Source organism: Geotrypetes seraphini, chromosome 7 (genome assembly GCF_902459505.1).
Source record: "Geotrypetes seraphini chromosome 7, aGeoSer1.1, whole genome shotgun sequence".
In the NCBI taxonomy this organism is placed as follows: domain Eukaryota; kingdom Metazoa; phylum Chordata; class Amphibia; order Gymnophiona; family Dermophiidae; genus Geotrypetes; species Geotrypetes seraphini.
Genome location: NC_047090.1, coordinates 135,795,291 through 135,819,564, shown reverse-complemented (window position 1 = coordinate 135,819,564; position 24,274 = coordinate 135,795,291). Strand labels below are relative to the sequence as shown.

At 42.9% G+C, this 24,274-nt stretch overlaps 1 protein-coding gene across 1 annotated transcript in view; it reads right to left on the bottom strand.

The window, feature by feature from the left end:
- FRMD6 (FERM domain containing 6) overlaps nt 1–24,274 on the bottom strand; it is a 171,822-nt gene that overhangs the window by 58,768 nt on the left and 88,780 nt on the right. Inside the window, 2 exon segments of the mRNA XM_033950666.1 lie at nt 7,062–7,138; nt 22,287–22,366. Of these exon segments, the coding sequence (XP_033806557.1) occupies nt 7,062–7,138; nt 22,287–22,366 (157 nt within the window).

Here is a 24,274-nt window from a genome sequence, read left to right as displayed (position 1 = left end):
ATCAGGAAATAAAAGATATTATACTATTCTAACTTACCCAGAGAATTATCTAGATTAATTAAATATCAGCAGTACTCAGATATTTTCTGCAGGTCAGAAACGACCGCCTCATCCAAACCACCTCTACCAGGCATAGAAAAACACACACCCCATAGAAACATAGAAAAATGATGGCAGATAAGGGCCATAGCCCATCAAGTCTGCCCACTCCACAGACCTACCCCCTAAGTCTGCTCTAGAGATGCCCCAAATGACACATACTTAACTCCACCCTCTCAGGGATCCCACATGGGCATCCCATCTACGCTTAAAATCTGGCACGCTGCTGGCCTCAATCACCTGTATCGGAAGCTTGTTCCAATGATCAACCACTCTTTAGGAAGAAATACTTTCTGGTGTCGCCATGAAATTTCCCTCCCCTGAGTTTAAGCGGATGCCCTCTTGTGGCTGAGGGTCCTTGGAGAAGGAAAATATCTTCTTCCACCCCATTCACTTACCCCCAATCAAAGAAGTAAAACGGAAAAAACTATACAATGGACTACTGGCCACTCAGGCAGCGAAGATAGACAACCAAGTCTCCAACCTATTGACAGCAACCCCAGACTACAAGATGTTCAGAAAGGAAATAAAAACTATACTCTTCAAGAAATCCCTTAATAAAGCTTAATACCATGATAAAGCTTAACCCCCTTCTTACCATCCCTTCCCTAACCCCAGATCCTACTTTTTCCTCTCTTGGAAACCTTCTCTGATCTAACGTTGTAACCCTTCTTCTATAACTCTTTTTGTAATCCGCTTTTAACTGAAAGGTAATGGCGGAATAGAAATCTGTAATGTAATGTAATGTCTACAGGGTGAGACAAAAAAAGTAACCCCCCTAGTTTTTTGTTTAATAGTAATACAGAAGTATGATGACTAAATACATATGTTGATAGTCAAAGTGGTTGCTGAGAAAATGGCAAAAAGACTCTAGGGGGCTAATTTTTTTTGGTCTCACTCTGTAAACTCAGATATTTAGGGCTCCTTTTATCAAGGTGCGCCACGGGGGTTAGCGCATCGGACATTTCATCACGCGCTAATCCCCGTGGCAAGCCAAAATACTCCGCGCGTTAAACCCCTACCGCGCCTTGATAAAAGGACCCCTTAATGTCGATAACCATGTATCAGCAGGTGTTAAATATTCAGGCAGCCAATGTTCTTATTTATAAGCGGTAATTGTTGAGTTTTGTCATTTGCTGCTTTTTTCTTTTTCTTTCATTTTTATTTAATGTATTTTATCCGATGAGATACCCGGTCTAGATGTCACGAGTGTTCTAAAATAGGGTCAGAAAATAGAAAAAACTGCAGAAGCAACATAGGCCAAATCCCGAGAGGTTTACCTCCTGCAAGAAGGATTTCAACACTTTTCTTGCCCGAACATGAAGGACTTGGGGCTAAATTTGTTAGACACAAAATAAACACCCCGAAAGCCTGAAAGCAAATTGTCTTGCGTGAACACTTAGGAAAATGTGATTCTATGGAGGCCCTGTGTTATATTTTCCTTTACAAAATAATAAAAAAAAAATCTTTCCACAGAGAAGATTTAATTTCCTGCAACCTCTGGAATGGAAAAAATGTTCCAAAGAACCAACTGCATAAACAAAAACCATATGTAAACTACCAAAGGATCTGGCTTGCCAAAGGCTCGTAAATTCTTAGGCTGCTTGTAAGAAATGCCAGAAAATGAACAAGCCAGTTCATTTCTTGCAGCAGTGGCCTGTTAATTTAGTCGCATCTCTCCCAGCAATGTCCAACATCGTTGGGAACTGAAAATGACTTGTACGAGCAAGGCCAGACCCTCCCTCCCCCATTACAATTCATTTGCAGCTGTGCCTGGTAAGACACTCACAAACTGATGAACCAGGCCCAGACATTGTTGCTGCCACCACCACTGTGGTTAAGACCACAGAGCTGCTGCGGATATCAAGGAGGCTTGGGTCAAGACAGCTCTGCCCTTGGAGAGGGGTGACAAAATGGAGGCGTTTGTAGTTAGGAAGGAGGGAATAAGAGCACGCCAGGCCAGGGAAGGGAGGAAGAGAGCACGCTAGATGGAGTGTGGGGAAGGAGGGAATGCTAGGAGGAAAGGAGAGCAGGGAGACAGGATTGCCAATTGCCTGCAAATGTAAGGACTGCCTGTAAAATTAGCAGATAAATAAGGTCTGTAAATTGTCTTTACAGCACCCATAATTTCTGGATTGTTTGAAACTCTCTCAGTGACCCTCCTCTAACATTAATAGGTCCTTTTACTAAGGTGCGCTAAACGATTTAGCGCACGCAAACTGATTTAGCACGCACTAATGGACGCATTAGCGATTGGCACACTAAATTGGCTAGTGCGCCTCAGTAAAAGAGGGGGGTAAGTCAGATATAGCACTGGCAGCAGAAGAGGAGGAGGCTCAGAGCTTCCCTTCTTTCCCCCACATCTCCCAAATATTTAGACATTTTTATGGAGAGTTTTCAGTAAAACCCTCCGGCTGTTGATAAGAGTTTCTTTAAAATCGGCAACTTCTGGCCCATATATTCCAGCAGCACATTTTGCCAAAAGTTTTGCTTCCAAATAACATAGTAACACAGTAAATGACAGCAGATAAAGACCTGAATGGTCCATTTAGTCTGCCCAGTAATAACACGCATTACCATTTCATGATTAAATTAAAATATCTTTTTCTTTGTTATTTCTGGGCTATAGACCTTAGAAGTCCACCCGGTACTGTCCTTAGGTTCCAACTAGTGGAATTGCCGTTGAAGCTCTCTCCAGCCTATCCAAACTATCTCTTTGTGAGATTCAGACTGTGAAAGACCAGTGATCAGACCAGTGGTCCATCGTGCCCAGAAGTCAGCTCCTGCAGCGGCTCTTAGGTCAAAGACCAGTGCTCTAATTGAGATCAGCCCTACCTGTGTACGTTCCGGTTCATCAGAAACTTATCTAACTTTGTCTTGAATCCCTGGAGGGTGATTTCCCCTATAACAACCTCCAGAAGAGCGTTCCAGTTTTCCACCACTCTCTGGGTGAAGAACTTCCTTATGTTTGTATGGAATCTATCCCCTTTTAACTTTAGAGAGTGCCCTCTCATTCTCTCTACCTTGGAGAGGATGAACAGCCTACTAAGTCTATCCCCTTCATTATCTTGAATGTTTCAATCATGTCCCCTCTGAGTCTCCTCTTTTCAAGGGAGAAGAGGCCCAGTTTATCTAATCTCTCCTGTATGGCAATTCCTTCAGCCCCTTAACCATTTTAGTCGTTCTTCTCTGGACCCTTTCGAGTAATACCGTGCTGGATCCAGTATTCCAGGTGAGGGCGTACCATGGCCTGGTACAGCGGCATGATAACCTTCTCTGATCTGTTCGTGATCCCTTTCTTAATCATTCCTAGCATTCTATTTGCCCTTTTTGCCACCGCCGTGCATTGCGCGGATGGCTTCATCAACTTGTCAACCAGTACCCCCAAGTCTCTTTCCTGGGGTTTCTCTCCAAGTACTGCCCTGAACATCCTGTATTCGTGTATAAGATTTTTGTTACCGACATGCATTCGTATTCTAATTAGAGATCATTTATGTTCATCCCATGCTTTTTTTGAAAAACGTCACCGTTTTCCTCTCTGGGCACCATATACCAAATCCACTAGTTATTGGGAAGAGCAAGAATGGGATCAGTTAGGAGGAGTGTTGTTAAGTAATCAGTGCACAAGGTGCTTGTTAGATGCTCTGTTGTATTTTTCTTCTTTTTTTGTCTGTTTGGGGTGTTTTTTATTATTGTTTTTCAAATTATTTTATTGTGTTCCTTTTGTATTCTTGTATATTTTCACGAGAATGTTCTCTGATTTGGACTAAGCTTAATATTAACAACTCAGCCCAAGAAGGTTCAACCCTATTTTGGACTTTCTGCTAAACTAGAGTGATTCTCTCTTTCCTGCAAATCTTTTTTGCTTTTTTCTTAAGCTAGCACTGTAGCGTTTTGGTTTGCTGAATGCTTGCTGGGAAGGGAAGTGATTGAACTCAGGTCTCAGCTGTACTAGCCATTAAAGCACTCTTGGGGGACTTAATGCTACCAGACCTTTATTTTTTTAGGCAAATTCCACAGAAAGTTCACAAAACCAGTCTTGGCTCCAATAATGAATTCACTGTTTACCTCGCAAGAACAATTTTTTTTTCTAATCACATCCTTGGGCAAGTTACTGGATTTAATTCATATCATTAATGCCTATGTAGTCAATAAAGCAATCAAGCACAATTATATGAAATGATAAACATTACCACCGATGAATGAGATTGTACCTTCAAAAAAGAATATATAAACAGGATGGAGTCTATCCAGAGAGTGGCTACTATTTAAAATGGTTAGTGGTCTTTGTTATAAAGTATGTGAGGAGAGACTTAAAGATCTTGATACGTATACTTTTGAAGAAAGGTGGGGGAGGAAAGATGTGATAGAGACATTTAAATACCTCTGTGGCCTAAATGCACAGGAGATGAGTCTCTTTCAGTTGAAAGGAAACTCTGGAATGAGGGAGTATAGGATGAAGGAGACCCTGGCGAGCGAGTTAACAGAAGACAAACAGAAAACCTGAGACTAACATGATTTGAATAATAAAATGACCAGGCAACAAAAGGTAGAAAAAATAAAATTTTTTTTTTTTTTATTACAATATGTCAAATTTGAAATGTGTATCCTGCCAGAGCTGGTATTAGACACCGAGCGTGAGCTAGGACCAAACAGAGAGAGGAAAAGATTTTTGGGTGTATTTTGTTTACACTACAGGGCAGGCATGGGGCTGGAGAGGGAAAAGGGGGCTGGGGTGGGTAAAGAGTCTACAAAATAAACCCACCAGGATGTTTGGAAAAAAAACAAACAAACAAACCCCCAAAAACCCAAACGCTCTATTGGGCTGCAGAAGTGAATTGAATCAAATTGAAAAATCAATTCAATAGGCCAAATCGAATCAAAATTTTTTTCCCCTGAATCGAGTAGCACTAGTATGCACCTAAGTGTAGGTATGACCACTTAGCCATGTCTATGGCTGGTGTAAATGGGTGCACCTAAATGCTGCAGCTGAGTGTGCAAATGGAAGTATTCTATAAAGTGTGTGCTAAAATAATGGGAACGCCCATGCCTCACCCATGCCCCTCCCGTGGGAACACCCCTTTGGCTTTTTGCTTAATATTTTCTGAATCTGAAAGATAAGAGAGAGTAACAGTGTCCCAGGGCTATAACATGGACGAAAGTCATGTGGAAATGGATGCACTATTGAAAATTTATCTAAAAAGTCAGAAAGCTGTTTTGAGTAGCAAATTCCAATAATTTGCTACTGGATCGAAACATTCAAGGTACTGAAGGGAATAGACTTAGTAGATAAGGACAGGTTGTTCACCCTCTCCAAGGTAGGGAGAACGAGAGGGCGCTCTCTAAAATTGAAAGGGGAAAGATTCCATACGAACATACAGAAGTTCTTCACCCAGAGAGTGCTAGAAAGCTGGAATGCTCTTCCGGAGTCTGTCATAGGGGAAAACACCCTCCAGGGATTCAAGACAAAGTTAGACAAGTTCCTGCTGAACCGGAACATACACAGGTAGGGCGCTGGTCTTTGACCAGAGGGCCGCCGCGTCAGTGGACTGCTGGGCACGATGGACCACTGGTCTGACCCAGCAGCGGCAATTCTTATGTTCTTATGGATGATATCTTGCTGATACTAATATGTCTAATGTGATAGATTTTTTATAGTGGGGTAAGCACATTCTGACCCATGGGTAAGGAAAAAAAATCTCATGATCTAAAAACTGATTCATCAAAGAGGTTAACCAGTGTGCAGCCTTTATAAATTCTGAAAAACAGTAGCAGGATATGGGTCCAAATGACAAGAACGGCTCAATCTATTTAATATTGAAATAATTTGGTATTCGATAACATGAGAAAAAGAAGTCCAATATCTATCTACAGGAAAAAAAAAATCATTATTGGCTGAATATTATGGGCTGCTGAAAAGCTCTCAGCCCAACCACCAAAGTTGGGGCAGTCTCCATCAAGAGCTATACACTTACCCCCTCTTTTACTAACGCATATGAGCGTTGGAGCAGTTACTGCCGCTGCTTGCGCTAAAACCTGCACTATGCGTTAGTAAAAGAGGGGGTTAGTCCAGCAATTTTCCATTTTTTTCCAATAGAACAAAAAAAAAAAAAGTGGAACATCATTGGCCTAAGAATATAGCTCTCAATGGAGCATTTTAGGATTCTAAAATGGCTGACATACGAGGGGCTGCCGAAAAGTTTTCAGCCCAACCAGCCCCAGCTTTGCTGGTTGGGCTGAAAACTTTTCGGCAGCCCCTCGTATGTCAGCCATTTTAGAATCCTACAAATGTAAACATTTCTAGTCATGAAGAGACCACAATCTTTTTGTATTTTCAGTTCTGAGGGAGGTAAAAACAGTGGGAGACTAAGAGAGAAATCTCCCTTAATCCCTTCCTTAAAAGGCTCCCTAGAAATGAGCAGCTGTAAATCCCGATATTGATGAATTAAGGCATTCAGGTGCATTCTTTTTCTGAAATGGAGAATTCTTATGCACATTGTGGCCCTGCCTCCTTGCCATCTGCATATAGTACAGCATGCTACATGTAAATACTGGCTTTCAAAAAACAAGTTTTCTATGCATATCTGAGATACATATGTAAATGCCATTATTTACATGCAAATAGGGCTCCTAAAATAACCACCTCAGCACAAGCTGCATGATTTGCATGTGTTACTTATAAGTTTTCTAATGCATGTTAATTTTTTTATTACAATGAATGGTTGAAAAAAGCCTTATTTTATTTTAATGAAATGGTTTAAAAAAGCCTTAAAACAGACAAAAAAATCTGAAAAAGAACAATGTTTTGCCTGTTGCCAACCCTAATACACTTGGTCTGGAGAAGTTTCCAGAGACCCTCAGTATATGTTTGGTAGGATACAGTATATATAATAGTTCTTGCACTGTATTTTCATTATTTAGATTACCTGCTCATGTGTTATTGCTTTTTAATGTTTACTCACCTTATCAATCTGCCATTTTCCACATAGTATTGCACTCGAAAGTGGATAATCATGGGTGGACCAAACTGGTCAATACCCTACAATAAACAACAAAGTCCTGTTTTATTGCATCAGATTAAGGGGCTCATAATCAAAACAAAAAAAACATCTAAAAAGTGGCCTAAATGGGTACTTGGATGATCAAAAAACCTGATCGTCCAAGTAACCTAAAACCAGCTTATGTCTTCCCCTGCCTCTAAATGCATAGAGCGAAAAGAGGCGTTTTTAGAGGAGGGGAAAGGGCAGGAGATGGGCGGGAGGTGGGCCAACCTAGACATAGTTGTACAACAGGTATAACCAAAACCTAAAACAGGCTGCCTAGTCGGCACTTATACGTTTTGACTTATATTAAGTCAAAACAGGTACAGGTGCCGAAAAAGGGGCTGCTGAGCTGATTGCGGCTGCCGCGATGAGCTCAGCGGCCCCGGCAACCTGCCCACTCCCACTGCAACCGTCACAGCAGGAGAGATGGCTCATCTCCCCTGCCGCGACGGCGATTGGCCACCCCCCCCGAACCATGGCACTTTGGGGTGAGGTTTCGGGGAGGGGGGGCGATCGCCATCGCGACAGGAGAGATGCCCAATCTCTTCTGCCACGATCTACCCCCCACCCCGACAAGATCGGGGCAGGAGGGAGCCCAACCCCTCCTGCCAGGCGACCCCCCCTACCGCAACAAGATTAGGACAGGAGGGAGCCCAACCCCTCCTGCCACGCCGAAACCCCTTACAGCCACTAAGATATGGGCAGGAGGTATCCCAGGCCCTCCTGCCCTCAATGCACCCCCCACAATCACCCCCTGAACCCCCGATCGGCCCTCCAAATCCTGCAATCCCCCCCATCCCCGACACCCCCTCTTACCTAAACTTCTTTGGCTGGACGGATGGGTCCCAAGCCCATCCGCCCGGCAGGCCCGCCATCCGCTGAATGGTGGGCCTTAGGGCCTGATTGGCCCAGGCGCCTAAGGCCCCACCCAAAGGTAGGGCCTTAAGCGTCTGGGCCAACTGGAATTAGATATACATAAAAACAGACTGTTGGGTATTATGATTGGGGTAGACATCCAAATGGTCACATAAAATTGGAAGAATTTTGATCGTTTGAATTTTACTTTTTGGTGGCAATCATTATGTTTGTTATAGGTTTGAGGAAATGATTTCTGATCAAAGGGGTAATACTAAGTTATTTCAGCTAACATGGGGTCCGTTGACTAATTTTATTAATAATAATAATAATTGAATGGATTATTACTACACTTCTGGTTATAAGTTTCACATCTAGGGTGTGGTGGGAGGGAGGGGGATATATTTGGTATTCAAGACATTATATTGGGGAGGGTTTATAATAGGAATGTATGTAATGTATGATTTTCTTGAGCCTATGGAATTGGTTGGAGGGATGGGAGTGGGTGAAAATGATTTTTCATGTATTTCTGGAAAGATGTAAGTGTTGTTTATTGAATTATTTATGTATTATTTTCTGCACTATTGTTAGCTTGGAAATCAATAAAGATTTACCAAAAAAAAAAGAAAGAAAAATGAAAATGCCTTTGCTTTGTACAGTAATATAAAACCCGTAACTAGAAAAACAATAACAAATCACGACACATAAAGTAGCCCTTTTACTAAGCTGCGGTAAGCACTAACATGGGCTTACTATGGGGTCTGTGATCTCCCATCATTCTGCCCCTTTTCAAATTCACGGAGGACCAGATTCTGCAAATGGAACCTTACTTAGGTGCTGTAATTGTGGCGCCTAGCGATGATGTTTTCTTACAAAGTGCGTTTTGGACTCAGCGTCCACCAGCCAAGTGTCCCCTGAGGAAGGCGTTCACTACACACTGAAACAGGGATCCTTGTTGGGACTATTTGTTTTGAATAAAGACTTGATCATTGGTTGAAAAAACACCTCCCTTGCCTTTTTGTTTGTCTGCTTATATCTCAAGGCGAGGTGTTCTTCTGTTTGCCCAGGTCACATAAGAGCTGCCATACTGGAATAGACTGAAGGTCTATCAAGTCCAGTATCCTGTTTCCAGCAGTGGCCAACCCAGGTCCCAAGTACCTAGCTAGATCCCAAGTAGTAAAACATATTTTATGCTGCTTTTCCTAGAAAAGTAGTGGATTTCCTCCAAGCCATCTCAATAATGGTCTTGGGGCTTCTCTTTTAGGAAATTATCCAAACCTTTTTAAAACCTGCCAAGCTAACTGATTTCCCCACATTCTCTGGCAACAAATTTCAGAGTTTAATTACACGTTGTGTGAAGAAATATTTTTTCTGGTTTGTTTTCAATCTACTCCTTAGCAACTTCATCACATGCCCCCTAGATCTAGTATTTTTGGAAAGAGTGAACAAGTGTTTCACATCTACCCTTTCCACTCAGTATTTTATAGACCCCTATCATATCACCTCTGAGCCATCTCTTCTACAAGCTGAAGAGCCCTGGTTAGACTGTAAAATTTGGGTTAATATTTAAAAGCCCTTATCTGGACAGTGCTACCTACTATCCTTACCTAGACAATTGCTACTAGCCATGTCTATTCAGTAATTTTCAGCTTTGTCTAGACAGGGCTGCTAAAAATCCATAGTGAGTCCCCAGCATTATTTACATAATTTCCATGCAGAGCAAGGGTGGACCATGTGAGGCCCTAGAGCATAAGAATGCAAGAATAGCCATACTGGATCAGACTAAATAATAGATCATACCCAGACTACTGGACTTCACTATGCAGCATTCCATAAGTGTCTCCTATCTCATTACTACTATATAAAATCTTTATGACCAATTTAAACTCAATTGAGCTGAGATCTAGAGAATGGCTTTTTTCCTATGCAGACAATAGGGGGCTCATAATCAAAACTTTAACACGTCCAAAAACCAGCCTAAGTCTGTACTTGGACGTCTTAATAGCAGGGATGTTCAAGTGCCGATAATCAAAACCAACTTTCTGGATGTACAGCAGCACTTCTGAGCTGTTGTGCGTCCAGAGAGCAAAGGGGCATGTTGGGAAGTGTGTTATGGGCGGGAATTGGGTGGGCTTCAACCCGGATGTATCCCAGCCATAATCAAAGTTTTCCTAGAGGGAACTTAAGACACTGGCAGTTAGACCTGTTTGAGTTGTGTCTAAGTTCCACAAAGGTGCCCAAACACTGACGAGAAGACCACTGGAGGATTTAAGGCATGACCCCACCTTACTCCCCCCAGTGGTCTTGACCCCCTCCCACCACCCAAAGAGCGAGAGGGAAAATTAGAAGGCCTTGAGCATGCGCAGATGCATGCTCAAGGCCCGGCAGAAGCAGGAAGTTCTTCAAGCGGCATCGACACGTCCTGTGGCCGCCGCGGTGTACATCCGCCTCGGGGGGGTGGGGGGGAGGAAGAGAGAGAGCGGAGAGTATGGTGCGCAAGGCAATGACGGCTGCGGGGACGTGTAACTTACAGGAAGGGAGTGAGGGAACGCAGGCGGGGATCGTGAGAGCCACCGCTGCATCTTTCAACAGGGAGCAGGGCAGAGCGTAAGTCGCGCATGCGCACTTCCTAGCTACAGCTCACGGAAAACGGACGCACGCATAGGAAGTGCGCATGCGCGGCTTACCATTTTATTATATTAGATTACCTAGATCATCATAACTCTGTCATTCTCTTTTCCTTAGATTTTTCAGCAGCATTTGACACTATTGATCATGTATTACTTCTTGAGAGACTGAAGTCCATAGGTGTTTGTGACCAAATATTTGATTGGTTCAGCTCTTTTCTTTCTAATTGTTCATCTATAGTTACCTTCAATAACACTGTGTCTAAACCTTATACTCCTAATTATGGTATTCCTCAAGGATCCATTCTATCTCCATTATTGTTCAATATTTTTCAATATTGTTCAATATTTTCCTCTATTAAGTCTATGTCAGTCTATAGGCTTCACCACCTTCACATATGCCGATGATATTCAACTTTTACACCCTCTAAATCCAGAAAATAAGGAGGAAATACTCGAGATTAATAAAAAGCTAGAGAGGGTTAAACAGTGGCTTAGTTCCAACATGTTAGCTCTAAATATACAGAAAACAAATGCTCTTCTTTTCACATGGAAAAAGGAAATAAACTTGAGTACCCCTTTCACCCTCGATAACATTCACCTGGATTTGGTAACATCATTAAAAATATTGGGTGTCATCATTGATGATAAATTTTCTTACCACGATCACATAAGTAATACCGTAAAATCTTGTTTTTATAGACTGAGAATGATTCGCTCAATCTCTAAGTTTCTAGAGCCAAAATCACTAAATATATTAATTCACTCTCTAATTATCGCTAAACTTGATTACTGTAATTCTTTATTAATAAATGTCACGCAAAAAGAAAAGAAGCGTTTTCAGATAATCCAGAACATTGCCGTTAAACTCATTCATAATGGTAAAAAATATGACCATGTCACTCCTTTTCTGACTAAATCTCACTGGCTTCCAATTAACCACCGTATTACTTTAAAAATTTTACTCCTAGTATTTAAAACCCTTTCCACTAATGAAAACCAATTTAATAATAATTTACTCATCCCTTATAGTACGTCTGGTTCTCTCCGGTCCACTAATCAAAAGCTCATAGTTGTCCCCTCCCTGAAAATTATTGGAACTCGACGACATGATATGTTTTCAGTGATGGCTCCGCAACTTTGGAACACTTTACCTCAGCATGTAAGAGAGGAAAATAATTTGAGTCGTTTTAAAAGTAACTTAAAGAGTTTCCTTTTTAAAGATGCTTTTAATCTTTAAATTATGTTTAAATTTTACATTACACTTCTCCCTCCAGATTTGCGGGGGATAGAGGCAGAGCCGGACCGCGAATGGCGAAAAACCGCGAATATCTGGCTCTGACCCACCCCCACCTCCCTCCCGCCTTCCCGGCCTTACCTGGTGGTCTAGCGGGCTTTCGGGACAGGAGCGATCTTCCTACGCTCCTGCCCCGTGCAGATCGCCATTAGGAAATGGCTGCTGTGAGTTCCCGTAGTCTCTCGAGACTACGACAGGAACTCCCTACAGCTATTTCCTAATGGCGATCTGCACAGGGCAGGAGCGTAGGAAGATCGCTCCTGCCCCGAAAGCCCGCTAGACCACCAGGTAAGGCCGGGATGCCAGGGGAAAGACTTAAGGATGTTTTTTTTCTCTTATTTCCCCCTCCCCAAAAAATCGCGAATATGTGAAATCGCGATTACTGAAACCGCGAATGGGGAGGGGGAAGTGTAGTTTCTTTCAGGTTTCCATTTTTCCCTCCTTTTATGGTTCTCTTCTGTACTTTAAAATATTGCATTGTAGTTCTGTCCCTCTTTACCTTGTGTATTGATTAGTCTGTAAGCCTGTCGGTCTAACCCATTATTTTAAATTTTAAATGATATGTTTAAATATATGCTTTTTTTAAAATTAATGTTGTATCTCGCTTAGTAAAACTAAATAAGCAATTCATCAAACTAAAATAAAACTTGAAACTTGACATTTCCTCCAGCATTCCTGGGCCCCCTCCCACATCCCCGGATCCCCACCTCCATACCTTCGGAAGCGCAAATGGCAGGAGGGAAGCTTGCTCTCTATTGCCTACAGTGCCGCGTGCTGCAATGACGGGATTTCCCACACCCATTGCACCTTTGGATGCAATTTTGAGCCAATCAGGGCCTTTGGCCCCTCCCATTGCATCTGAAGAAGGAATGGGAGTGGTAAATTTTAAAGTTTTGATTATGAGCCCCATATTGTTCATAGAACTAATGAAATATTCTAGAATATGACACATGCGTTGCTGACAGGTACATTAAGGGCTCCTTTTACGAAGCCGGGTTATCAGCTTTATCGCAAGGGACTTTTCATCACGCAGTAACCCCTGCGCTAGCTGAAAAACTACCACCTGCTCAAGAGGAGACGGTAGCGGCTGGCGTGGCCGGCAGTTTAGCGCGCGCTATTATGCACGTTAAACCGCTAACGCGGCTTCATAAAAGGAGCCCTAAGTGCAATGACAGCAAGTGTGCAAGTCTGAGATCGATTTATTGTCTTGGCTAGTCATAGACACAATGGTTTACTCTAACTTATTGTACCATAGAAAGGTAGTACAGTGGTACCTTGGTTTATGAGCATAATTCGTTCCAGAAGCATGCTCGTAAACCAAAATACTCGTATATCAAAGAGAGTTTCCCTATAGGAAATAATGGAAACTCGCTTTGATATGTTCCCGCCTCCCGAGGCCAGTGGCGCTGCTCTATCCCCCCCCCCACAAGAACCGGCATTGCTCCCCCCGAAGGCCCCCCCTGCGATCCGGCACCCTCCCCCCTGCGATCCAGCACCCCCCTCTCCCCTTGATCCGGCACCCGCCCCCCCCGCGATGCAGCACCCCCCGCAGTGATTCGGCACCCCCTGCCGCAATCTGAAGTCCCCCAGACCCACCCGAACCTGCTTCTTACTGTCATCTGAGTCTCGGCACCGGCATGTCCTGTGCCCGAAGATCGGCCTCCTCTTCTTGCTGGGCCTTGAGCATCTGCGTATGCTCAAGGCCTGCGAGTTCATGCTCTCTCCGAGAATCTCGGAGAGAGTGTGAACTCACAGGCCTTGAGCATGCGCAGATGCTCATGGCCCAGCAAGAAGAGGAGGCCGATCTTTGGGGGCGGGGGGGGAGGATGCTGGATTGTGGGGGGCGCCGCTCGCAAATTGAGGCACGCTCGGTTTTTGAGGTGCCAATTTTGCGAATGTTTTGCTCGTCTTGCAAAACACTCGCAAACTGGTGCACTCGTAAACTGAGATACCACTGTATATAAAATCCCATTAACCCTTACCTCTTACTATTTTCTAAGTGAAATATTTTTTTTGAGGGAATACAGGATCAGTTCTTTTCCCTTGGTGTGGAGAAGTGTCCTAGTGGTTGAAGCTGCTGGCTCAGAACCCTGAGATTATAAATTCAAGCCCAGTGCTGCTCCTTGTGACCCTGGGCAAGTCACTTAACCCTTCATTGCTTCAGGTACCATAGTTAGACTGTATGTAACCAGGACAGATAGGGAAAATAGAGTACCTGGTTAGATTCTGAACTGCTCAGATGGCTGCCCCAATGGGCGGTGTATGAAATAAAAATAAACTTGGTAAAATGAGCCACAAAGCAGAGACTAGAATAATCCTGCACTGATTGCATATCAGAGAGAACAGTGAGGGGGTGCACACTGTGAAAGAACATTTTTAAAATAGGCTCTCTTGAAAAATACAGCCATTCTTCAATCTAAAACTTCAAAGCTATGAATAGATTCATAAAATTCTGTTTTTACTTTAAGAGCCTGCATTAGATTAGACAAATTAGTTATGAAGGCATTATCATGGGCTACATTTCTGTTATCTGATGAAGTGCTGTGATCCCATTACCATAATGAGTCTCTTGTAAACAATTAAAATGGGACTAGATGCACTAAACAAGGTCGGTAGTTGGTTTCAAGAAAAGTTTGGACAGGTTCCTGGAGGAAAAGTCCATAGTCTGTTATTAACAAAGACAGGGGGCAAGCCACTACTTGCCCTGGATCGGTAGTATAGAATGCTACTCTTTGGGTTTTGCCCAGGTACTGGTGACCTGGATTGGCTACTGGGCTTCATGGATCACTAGTCTGACATAGTGAGGCTATTCTTAGGTTTTCAAGCACTTTGTTTTGGCAGAAACCAACACTAAAACTACCCCCAACCAATAAAGCCCCCCTTCCAAGCCCATCTCCCCTGGCGGTAGTCACCTTTCCGAGTCCCTGCCCCAGTGGCAGCAGCTCCCTCCTGGGCCTACCTTGTCACCGGTGGGTAGTGGGTGCAGAACGGTCTCCATTCACTTCTGCGCATGGCCAGTGCCCTATCAACACATTAACTTTTATATCTAACACACAGTTAAGTGTACAGGCTGACCGAATTTCAGTTTTGGACCTCTGGCAGGAAGTCTCAACAGCTTTTTCTACTGAGGAGTGGCACTGGGCAGGAACAAGACTATTAGACCACCAGAGCTTCTTAATGACAGCCCAGATGATAATATAAGGGCCTACAGGTGGTTCAGCGCAATAGATAGGTGGAAAAATCATGGTGAGGGAGGAGGGGAGGAGAGGAGAGGAGGAGTTTCAGCACTAGCATTTTCGGCCAAAACCTGAATCTGGATGTTGGGCCAGTTTTAGTGCTGAATCTGAAATGGAAACTGAAATTTGGTTGGCCTCAGCACTTAATCATGTGTTAGATGTGAAAATTAATATGCTGTAAGGGCAAAGCCTGTGCACTAGGGACACTCTAAAAGGCACTCAAAAATGGGTGCCAGAAAAGATCAACATTAAGTGCTAGTCTATAAAGGGTGTAAGCCCACCATAGAATGGCACTTAGTACTGATTCTTCGGGCACCAGATTTACCCCTGCTGAAACCTGGTGTAAATCCTGATACCCAACATTTCAAAATGCTTTTGATCCGACAATGCACCTCCCATGGCCACGCCCCTTTTGAGTTGCACACTATGGAGGACATTTTATATGGGCCTCCTAAAGTTAGGCGGTGGCATCTGAAGCACCGCCTACCTTAATTGTTTTTAATTGACTTTAAGTGGCGTGATAATTGGATGCGCCATTAAAATCCAATTATAAAACAATTAACATTAAAAATAAGTGGCACTAGGCATCTTCCACGACCGGTGTCTGCATCCCTGGTGAATAGCAATGCCTAACATGGAAGTAGGTATGGTTAGAGCCAGCCAGAATTTATTAATAATTTGCTTATCCTCTATAATCAAACTAGGACCCTACGATCTACTGCTCATAATCTCCTCACTGTTCCCTCATTGAAACATATCAGTACAATGAGGACCACAATTTTTTCCGTTAATGCTCCTTTTCTCTGGAACAGTATCCCCCAACTACTTGCGGGAAAATATAACACATCAATTTTAAGGTGAAGCTAAAGACATTCCTTTTCCGCGATGCCTTTGCAACCTAAACTGTCCTTTTAAGGACGACTTAGATTTAAGAAATGTTTCTACTTTCAGTTCCCCAACTTTTTGTTCTTCCCCTTAAGTGTTTTCTTTTCTTTCTATTAATTGTAGTTCCAATCCCCTCTTTCCTTTTGTTCCCGTTCGTCTTTGTCTTTAAATTGTCTTTTTCCCTTGGTTTGTTTTTGATTAAATTACATTTGAATTGATATATTGTTATGGCATTTTTGTACACCGCCTAGAAGGCTCAAGTGGGCGGTATAATAAATTTTAAATAAACTTGAAACTATGTGTCACTATGCATGATTCTCTGACACACCCAGGTGCCGAAAACGTAGGCCTGGAAGCGGCGCCACTTCTAGAATAGGTCCCTGTGGGATTTAGGCACCCAGCATTATAGAATAACATGCAGCCAGATGTGTGCACAAATCCTTATTTGGTGCCAATTAGTGTCAATCATTGGTTGTTAGCATCTATTTACTGACGGTTAATATCTTGTTAGCCAATTAACTTGCATGTGCATCTTGGGAGTGCACCCAAATCAGGATGCCATATATTGAATCCAGTGATAGACTGCCATATAGTTACTGATGAAAAATAGCAACTGTTAATTTGGAAAATTCTATACAGAGGGTGGGAACATTTATACCTATATCAAAATAAATTACAGCACAATAAATGTCAAAATTCCACCTAACAGCTATACTGTAAATATGCACATGTCTTACATAGGTATATATATGGGTAGAGTCTGGGCAGGACTCACTCTTACCCATGTCACTTATAAAATGCTATAAGTTGCTGTGGCAGGATCCAGTCCGGGTTTTCCTGGGACCCTACACACACTCACCCAACCAGCACACACTTTTGCAAGTAATAGTTTTTCTTTATTAATTACAAACTTGAACCTGTTACCTCACAGGCTCTGGCAAGGCAAAACCCTTTCTCAGCTCATAGACAAACAGTTTCTTAAGTAAGGTTCAAGGGCTGATCTCAGCCTGATCCACACATAGTTCAAAATCCTTAATACAGGAAGGTTGGCTTACCTTAGCCACTCTACTGTACTGAGCCCTCATAAGCCTCATTCCCTTTCCCAGAACTCTGTCTCAGCTCATGTCCAGGGAAACCAAGAACTCCTCTCTCTTTCTCAGGGACCTCTCCTGGAAGGTCAGTACTTCCCAAGGCTTGTATCAGCCTATAACGAGGGTAGCTTCCTATCTCTGAGACTTCTTCTTTCTGGGACCTTTCCTCTCTCCAATTCATCTCTGGGCAGAAATACTTCTCTCTACTTGAGTCCCACTCCTCTGACTCAGCACTGAGCTGTACAGTGCAGGGCACTCTGGGATATGTAGTTTTTCCTAAGTGTCCAACCGCCCCCTGCTGCCCAGTGGCACAACAGCATTCTTAAAGAGAGAAAACCCCTTAAGCTCTCACAGTCACATATCTCCTGCATTCAGGTGCAAACACACCAACTCCATGGTTTGACATAAATCGTAGCCATGATTTTTACTCATTTTGCTACTATTCTATAAGGGAAAGTTGGCACATCTTTACTTTATAGAATAAGCAACATATAAGGAAAGGGATTGGGACTTGTACACTGCCTTTTTGTAGTTTTACAACCACACTTAAAGCGGTTTACATACAGGTACTTCAAGCATTTTCTCTGTCTGTCCCGGTGGGCTCACAGTCTATTTAATATACCTGGGGCAGTGGAGGATTAAGTGACTTGCCCAGGGTCACAGGGAGCAGCACAGGGTTTGAACTCACAACCTCAGGGTGCTGAGGCTGTAGCTCTAACCACTGCACCACACTCTCCTCCAATGACATCCTTTAGGTGCATATAGATAGGAACACTTATAGAATTGGGCTCTAAGGAGACAATTAGCAAAAATGAAAATCTTGTAGTTGTCATCTAGAACACAGTTCTTCAACCGCCGGTCCGCGGACCGGTATCGGTCCGCAGGAAATTTTTGCCGGTCCGCACAGGACCGGCAAGATTGACTCATTTGAACTTCCTGCCGGTCCGCGCAGGACCGGCAAGATCAGCATCGGAAGCGTGCGCTGGGCCGGAGAGATCTTGGGGAGCCTCCGACAGTGGCTTTCTCCCCTCTCTGCAGCTCTCCTTTACTTCCCAGCGCAGCGATTCACGAAGGCAGCCTCGGGGCTTTTGCTGAGTCGCGGCTGCCTCTGATGATGCAACTTCCACTTTCCTCAGAGGCGGCGCGACCCAACAAAGGACCCGAGGCTGCCTTCGTGAATCGCTGCGCTGGGAAGTAAGAAGAGCTGCTGGGAGGGGAGAAAACCACTATCAGTCTGGGAAGCTGCTGGGCAGGGGAAAAAAGGGACAGCTGCTACTGGAAAGGGAGAAGGAGAGATGCTTCTGGGAGGGGAGGAGGGAAAGGAATCTGGGAAGCTGCTGGGCCAGGAAAAAAAAAGGACAGCTGCTACTGGAGAGGGAGAAGGAGAGATGCTTCTGGGAGGGGAGGAGGGAAAGGAATCTGGGAAGCTGCTGGGCAAGATAAAAAAAGGGACAGCTGCTACTGGACAGGGAGAAGAAGAAGGAGAGATGCTTCTGGGAGGGGAGGAGGGAAAGGAATCTGGGAAGCTGCTGGGCAAGGAAAAAAAGGGACAGCTGCTACTGGATAGGGAGAAGAAGGAGAGATGCTTCTGGGAGGGGAGGAAGGAAAGGAATCTGGGAAGCTGCTGGGCTAGGAAGAAAAGGGACAGCTGCTACTGGAGAGGGAGAAGGAGACGGAGAGAAGCTTCTGGGAGGGGAGGAGGGAAAGGAATCTGGGAAGCTGCTGGGCAAGGAAAAAAAGGTACAGCTGCTACTGGAGAGGGAGAAGGAGAGATGCTTCTGGGAGGGGAGGAGGGAAAGGAATCTGGGAAGCTGCTGGGCAAGGAAAAAAAAGGGACAGCTGCTACTGGAGAGGGAGACGGAGAGATGCTGCTGGGAGGGGAGGAAGGGAAGAGAGTTACTGCTGGACAGGAGGAGGAGTGAAGGGAGAATGAAAAAAGGAAGGAAACAGCTGGCAGAGAGATTAGAGGAGGGGAAGGGGAGACACAGGCATGAGAAAGTAGAGAGATTGATGATAGGAAGGGGTCAGCAGAAAAATAAGCAGAGGGACAACGATGATAGATCTGGTGTAGGAGAGATAAAAATGAAGAGAGCAGTGAAGCTGGAATGAATCATGTAAATAGGAGAGAGGGGCACAAGCTGTATGGAAAGGGGAGAGGGACATAGAAAGAAGACAGATACCATATGGAAGGGGGAGAGGACAGATAGTGGATGGAAGGGGCAGATGCTGGATTGAAGAGACAGAGAGGGCATACGCTGGAAGGAAGAGAGTGAAAAAAAGATTGAAAGCAGAAACCAGAGACGACAAAAGGTAGAAAAAAATAATTTTATTTCTATTTTGTGATTAGAATATATCAGATTTGAAATATATATCCTGCTAGAGCTGGTGTTAGACATAACTGGGGACTGCAAAACCCAGGCAGTGCTTCTTTAGCTTTCAGCTGGCTTAGGGCGCTCTCTGACCAGGGGGCAGTTGCCCTAGTTGCACTCCCCTAAAACTATTCCTGTCATGTGTTACTTCAGTATTCTGTTAGCATGATATTTCTGTGTAGCATTCTGTAATAATTTGGCTTGTTCAGTTTTCTTGATAGAAGAGGGGATATATGTGAAGGGGAGGGGAGACAGGGGTTTTGTTGATCCTTGCTCTGAATTATTTGTATTTATAAAATGACAATTCTACAGAATATTGTTTCTTTTTATACTTTAATAAAATACATTCAATATAAAATCATAACTGAGGCTTGTGTGGATGGGATCAGATGATTTGTGGGGACCGAGCTCGCGGAGATGGGGCGGAAACGGGATTTTTAAATTTTAGTCCTAGTAGTTTGCCGGTCCACAAAATAATTATTTTTTTTCTGCCGGTCCACGGGTGTAAAAAGGTTGAAGAACACTGATCTAGAATACTTGATACTCCAGTGAGTTTTATCTATGATGGAGTCACAATCCCTTTGCAAAAGGAAGTCAAGAGTTAGAGTTCTGTTGGACTCCTCTTTATCCTTTCGAGGACATACTGCTTCAGTAGTCAGGACAGTCTTTTATAATATTCGCCAGGTACTGAGATGATGCAAGTTACTTTCTCCAGAAAACTTTCAGCAACTAATGCAGTTGTGCTGCCTCACTTGGACTACTGTAATGCACTTTTTTGTGGTTTGCCCAAAAAAAGCATTGCGTGTATTACAGGTTGAACAAAATGCAGCGGCAAGGGTAACTGGTGGTCTTCCTCGCACTGAGCATATAACTCCCATTGTTGGCTGAGCTAAATTGGCTTTCAGTGTCATGGAGAGTTAAGTTTAAAATCTTAGTGTTGGCATTTAAAGCTCTCCAATATATATTGCCGAAGGCCCTGAGTTCTTTGATTAGATGGCATGTTCCATCTCGCTCTCTGCGATCCATGTCTCAGCATCTTTGGGAAGTTCCACCTTTGTGGATTATCACCAAAACTACAATCCGATCCAGGGTATTTAGCATTATGGGCCCAGGGTTGTGGAATGTTCTTCCTGGTGCGATCCGTCAGATCCCACCGTTTCTCTCCTTTCGAAAAGCCTTGAAGGCTTATTTTTTTTCCAGGAAGCTTTTACTGACCAATGAATGGGAAAAGTGCAAAGCAGAAACCTACTTTTGGTGTTTCTGGCCATTTTAATTGTAATTTTAATGTGTGCTTGTTTGTTTTATTTTATTTGTCTGTACTTTGTAATCCGCAGAGATCTTTGTGATTTGCGGAATATAAATGTTTTAAAATAAATAAATTATATTTCTAGGTGCCATATTACTATGGGTAGAGAGCCTGTTCCATTAGGACACTTTCAGATATAAGTGCCCCATTTAGGATACTAGAATAAATGCTGCTTCATTGCATCTAAGGCCCTCTTTTACTAAGGTGTGCTAAATGCTAATGCATGCATGTTAATCTATGGACACGTTAGCGTTTAGCGCACACTAATTTGATTAGCACGTGTTAATCTGTTAGCGCACCTTAGTAAAAGAGGGGGAAAATGTAGTAGGCAAGAACATTTTTGCCAGGTCATTTGCTCACATAATATTCACAGCCAAACATGACATTTATGCACATAACTAAAAGTATTCTGTAAGCAGCCCCTGTAAATGTCAGTCCTGCCTATGGATCCCACCATGCTCCACCCATGTAAATGACTTCCTAACAATCATGCAAGCTGAGCACATAATTTTAGAACACTGTTTAGGCACAATATTGCCATTTAAATGGGTAAATATATATGCATCCACACAGATGGAATAATTTCTAAATTTACATATGGAATCAGTGGTGTAGAGAAGGTAGGAGGTTCCCAGGGCAGGGGCACCCCCTTGCTCCTTCCTCACCTCCTGCCACACTCGCTCCCTCCCTTCCCCAGCACCTTTTTAAATCTTTGCCAGTGCAAGCAGCTTCTTTGGCCTGCTGCTCACACCGATGTTGGCTTTCCTTCTGATGTCACTTCCTGGCCCCATAACCAGGAAGTGATTTCAGAAAGGAGGCAGGTCGGTGCAAGCAGCAGGTTGGAGAAGTTGCTTGTGCTGGCGAAGATTTAGAGGTATGTGGGGAAGGAGGGAAGGCATGAGTGTGATGTGGGGGGGCAGGTGGCAGAGAGTGCCAGCGCCCTCCACCAAGTTTGTGGACAGGGCGGTCCACCCCCCCCTTTATTACACCACTGTATGGAATCAATGCATAAATTTAAGAAGCCCATTACAAAATGAGGAAGGAAGTGTATTCGCAATCAATGCTTATTCCCTATCCAAACCTCAACGTTTCCTGCCCCATGACAGGCTAAGCAGTTAGCATGTGAATTATAATGTGTGCTGTAATGCCAGCACAGTGACAGTTATTGTGCTCAAGCGCTAAAGCAAGTTTCCCAAGCCAGTCCTGGAGTACCTTGGCCAGCCAGGTTTTCAGGACATCCATAATGAATATGTATGAAAAAAATCTGCATATAATGGAACCAATGAATGCAAATCAATTTCATGCATATTCCTGAAAACCTGACTGGCAAGGGGGTACTCCAGGACCAACTTGGCAAACACTGTGCTAAAGCACATATTAATTCATATGCTACCAGTTTAGCACACTTTAGTAATAGGGCCTCTGGGAAAAACATGTCTTCTCAGACATCTTAAGCCAGCAGTCATACTGTATCACACCTTGCTTGCCTCTCTCTTCCATTCCTTTGGGCAGTATTTGTAAAGTTTCTGAGATAGTTCCATATACACATGTTCATTATCTGTATAAGAAAGGGAAAAAGAATAGAAACAGGAAATTAAGCTATGAAAATAAGTACAAATATTACATCAATTTTACATTATACTGTATCGTTCAAGTTTGACTTTCAAGTCTTACACAATTATTGCATTATTTTTGTTCTAACCCAATAAAAAAAAAATTAACTCAAAAATCCAGGTTTGAACAAATTTTGACCAAAATATATTTCTCAGCTTTATCAGATAACAATCATACCTTTTGTTATAAAATACTGTCTCACTTTATGGTTGTCTGGGAAAGTGGGTGAATTTCCCCACTGATTTTAGATTGAACTACACTCAGAATTATGTTGCACGTTCTCAACTTTGTTACCATAATTAACATTACGATCATTATCTTTTCCCTGATATGCAGAGTTGCTCTCCCTATCATCACCACCATCTGGAATTGGACAGAGACAGAGCTATGATGGGAAGAAGCAAGCAGCCAAAAAATACCCAACCGCACATCATATTTCAATCATATTCAAAAGCATTTATACAACCCAGCCCAAAAGATTCAATGGAAGAACCAAGAATATGCAGAACACTGAAGTTACTGAAAAAAAAAGAACTTAAAACATTTGTTTGAACAATTTTTAGAGATTAGGAATCAGGAACTACTTTTTCCATTTAAAACCTATGTTGGGTGCTGTTATTATCAGCTGTAAATGTATCAACACTGAGGGAAAATTAAGTTATGATTGACTATTTGGATAAAATGGATAGGTTGCTATTGTGCTAGCTGAAATTAATTAGGATTTTACATTATTTTTATTATATGACATGAGTGGAAATGAACTATGTATGTTTTTATTTGTTACCCATCGAGTACAATGGGATTGAGTGGGATACAAATGCTGTAAATAATCAAGCATGTAATAGATGAAATCTTTAATTTTGTTGTGCAAAAGTACCTTTATATGTATAAGAAAAGAATAATAATAATAATAATAATTTTATTTCTTATATACCGCCAAAGCCATAGTAGTTCGAGGCGGTTTACAACGAAGAAGGGCTGGACAATCGGAGAAAATGGTACAATGTTACAATCAGAGAAAATAGGTGGCAGAGAAAAAAAATGGTACAAACAGAGAGAAAAAATAGAATAATCAGCGAGCAGTGGTGCAATCGGCGAAGGATGGTACAGTCAGCAAAGATGGGTACAATTTTGGCAATGAAAAAAAATGGTACAGGGAAGAAGGTCAAGACAATCTGCGTAAAGGACATGTTGAGATAGAAGGGGCCAGGGTGGGCATAGGGGTCTTAGGGTATGAATCGGGTGAAAAGATTAGTTTTTAGTAGTTTCCTGAAGTTTAAGTAGGATGAAGCGCGTGAGATGAGGTGGGCCAGCCAGTTATTGTGCTGACCTGCTTGGAAGGCAAGAGTTCTATTTAGATATCTTTTGTAACGGCAGGTCCTTAGGGTAGGGTAGCTAAACAGGTGGGTTCTACGTGTGAGTTTGGATGGGCGGTCTAGGATAAAATGGGGTACTAAGTAAAGGGGGGCCGAGCCAAGGATGGATTTGTAGCAGAAACAGGCGAACTTGAAGAGCACTCTTGCTTCCAGGGGTATAAGATAAAATAGGATATTGGATAAGAGAAATAGTGTGTGTAAGGATAAACCGAAGCTGTCTCTAAAACATGAACACTACTCCCCAGCATTAAACATAGCAATTATAGAAGCATTAACTTCAGCAAGTATTTGAAAATAAAGGAAGGATATTACAGCATTTTAAGGTCCTTCCACACTTAGGGTAAATTATGCAGAAAGTTCAACTCAAGCTTTCAGGCATAAATGATAGATAACCATTAAAATAGTGTCATGCAGTTCTTTTACTTAACTTCTTTATTGTCTATAATAACACAGACATGTACCCAAATTCCCAGCAA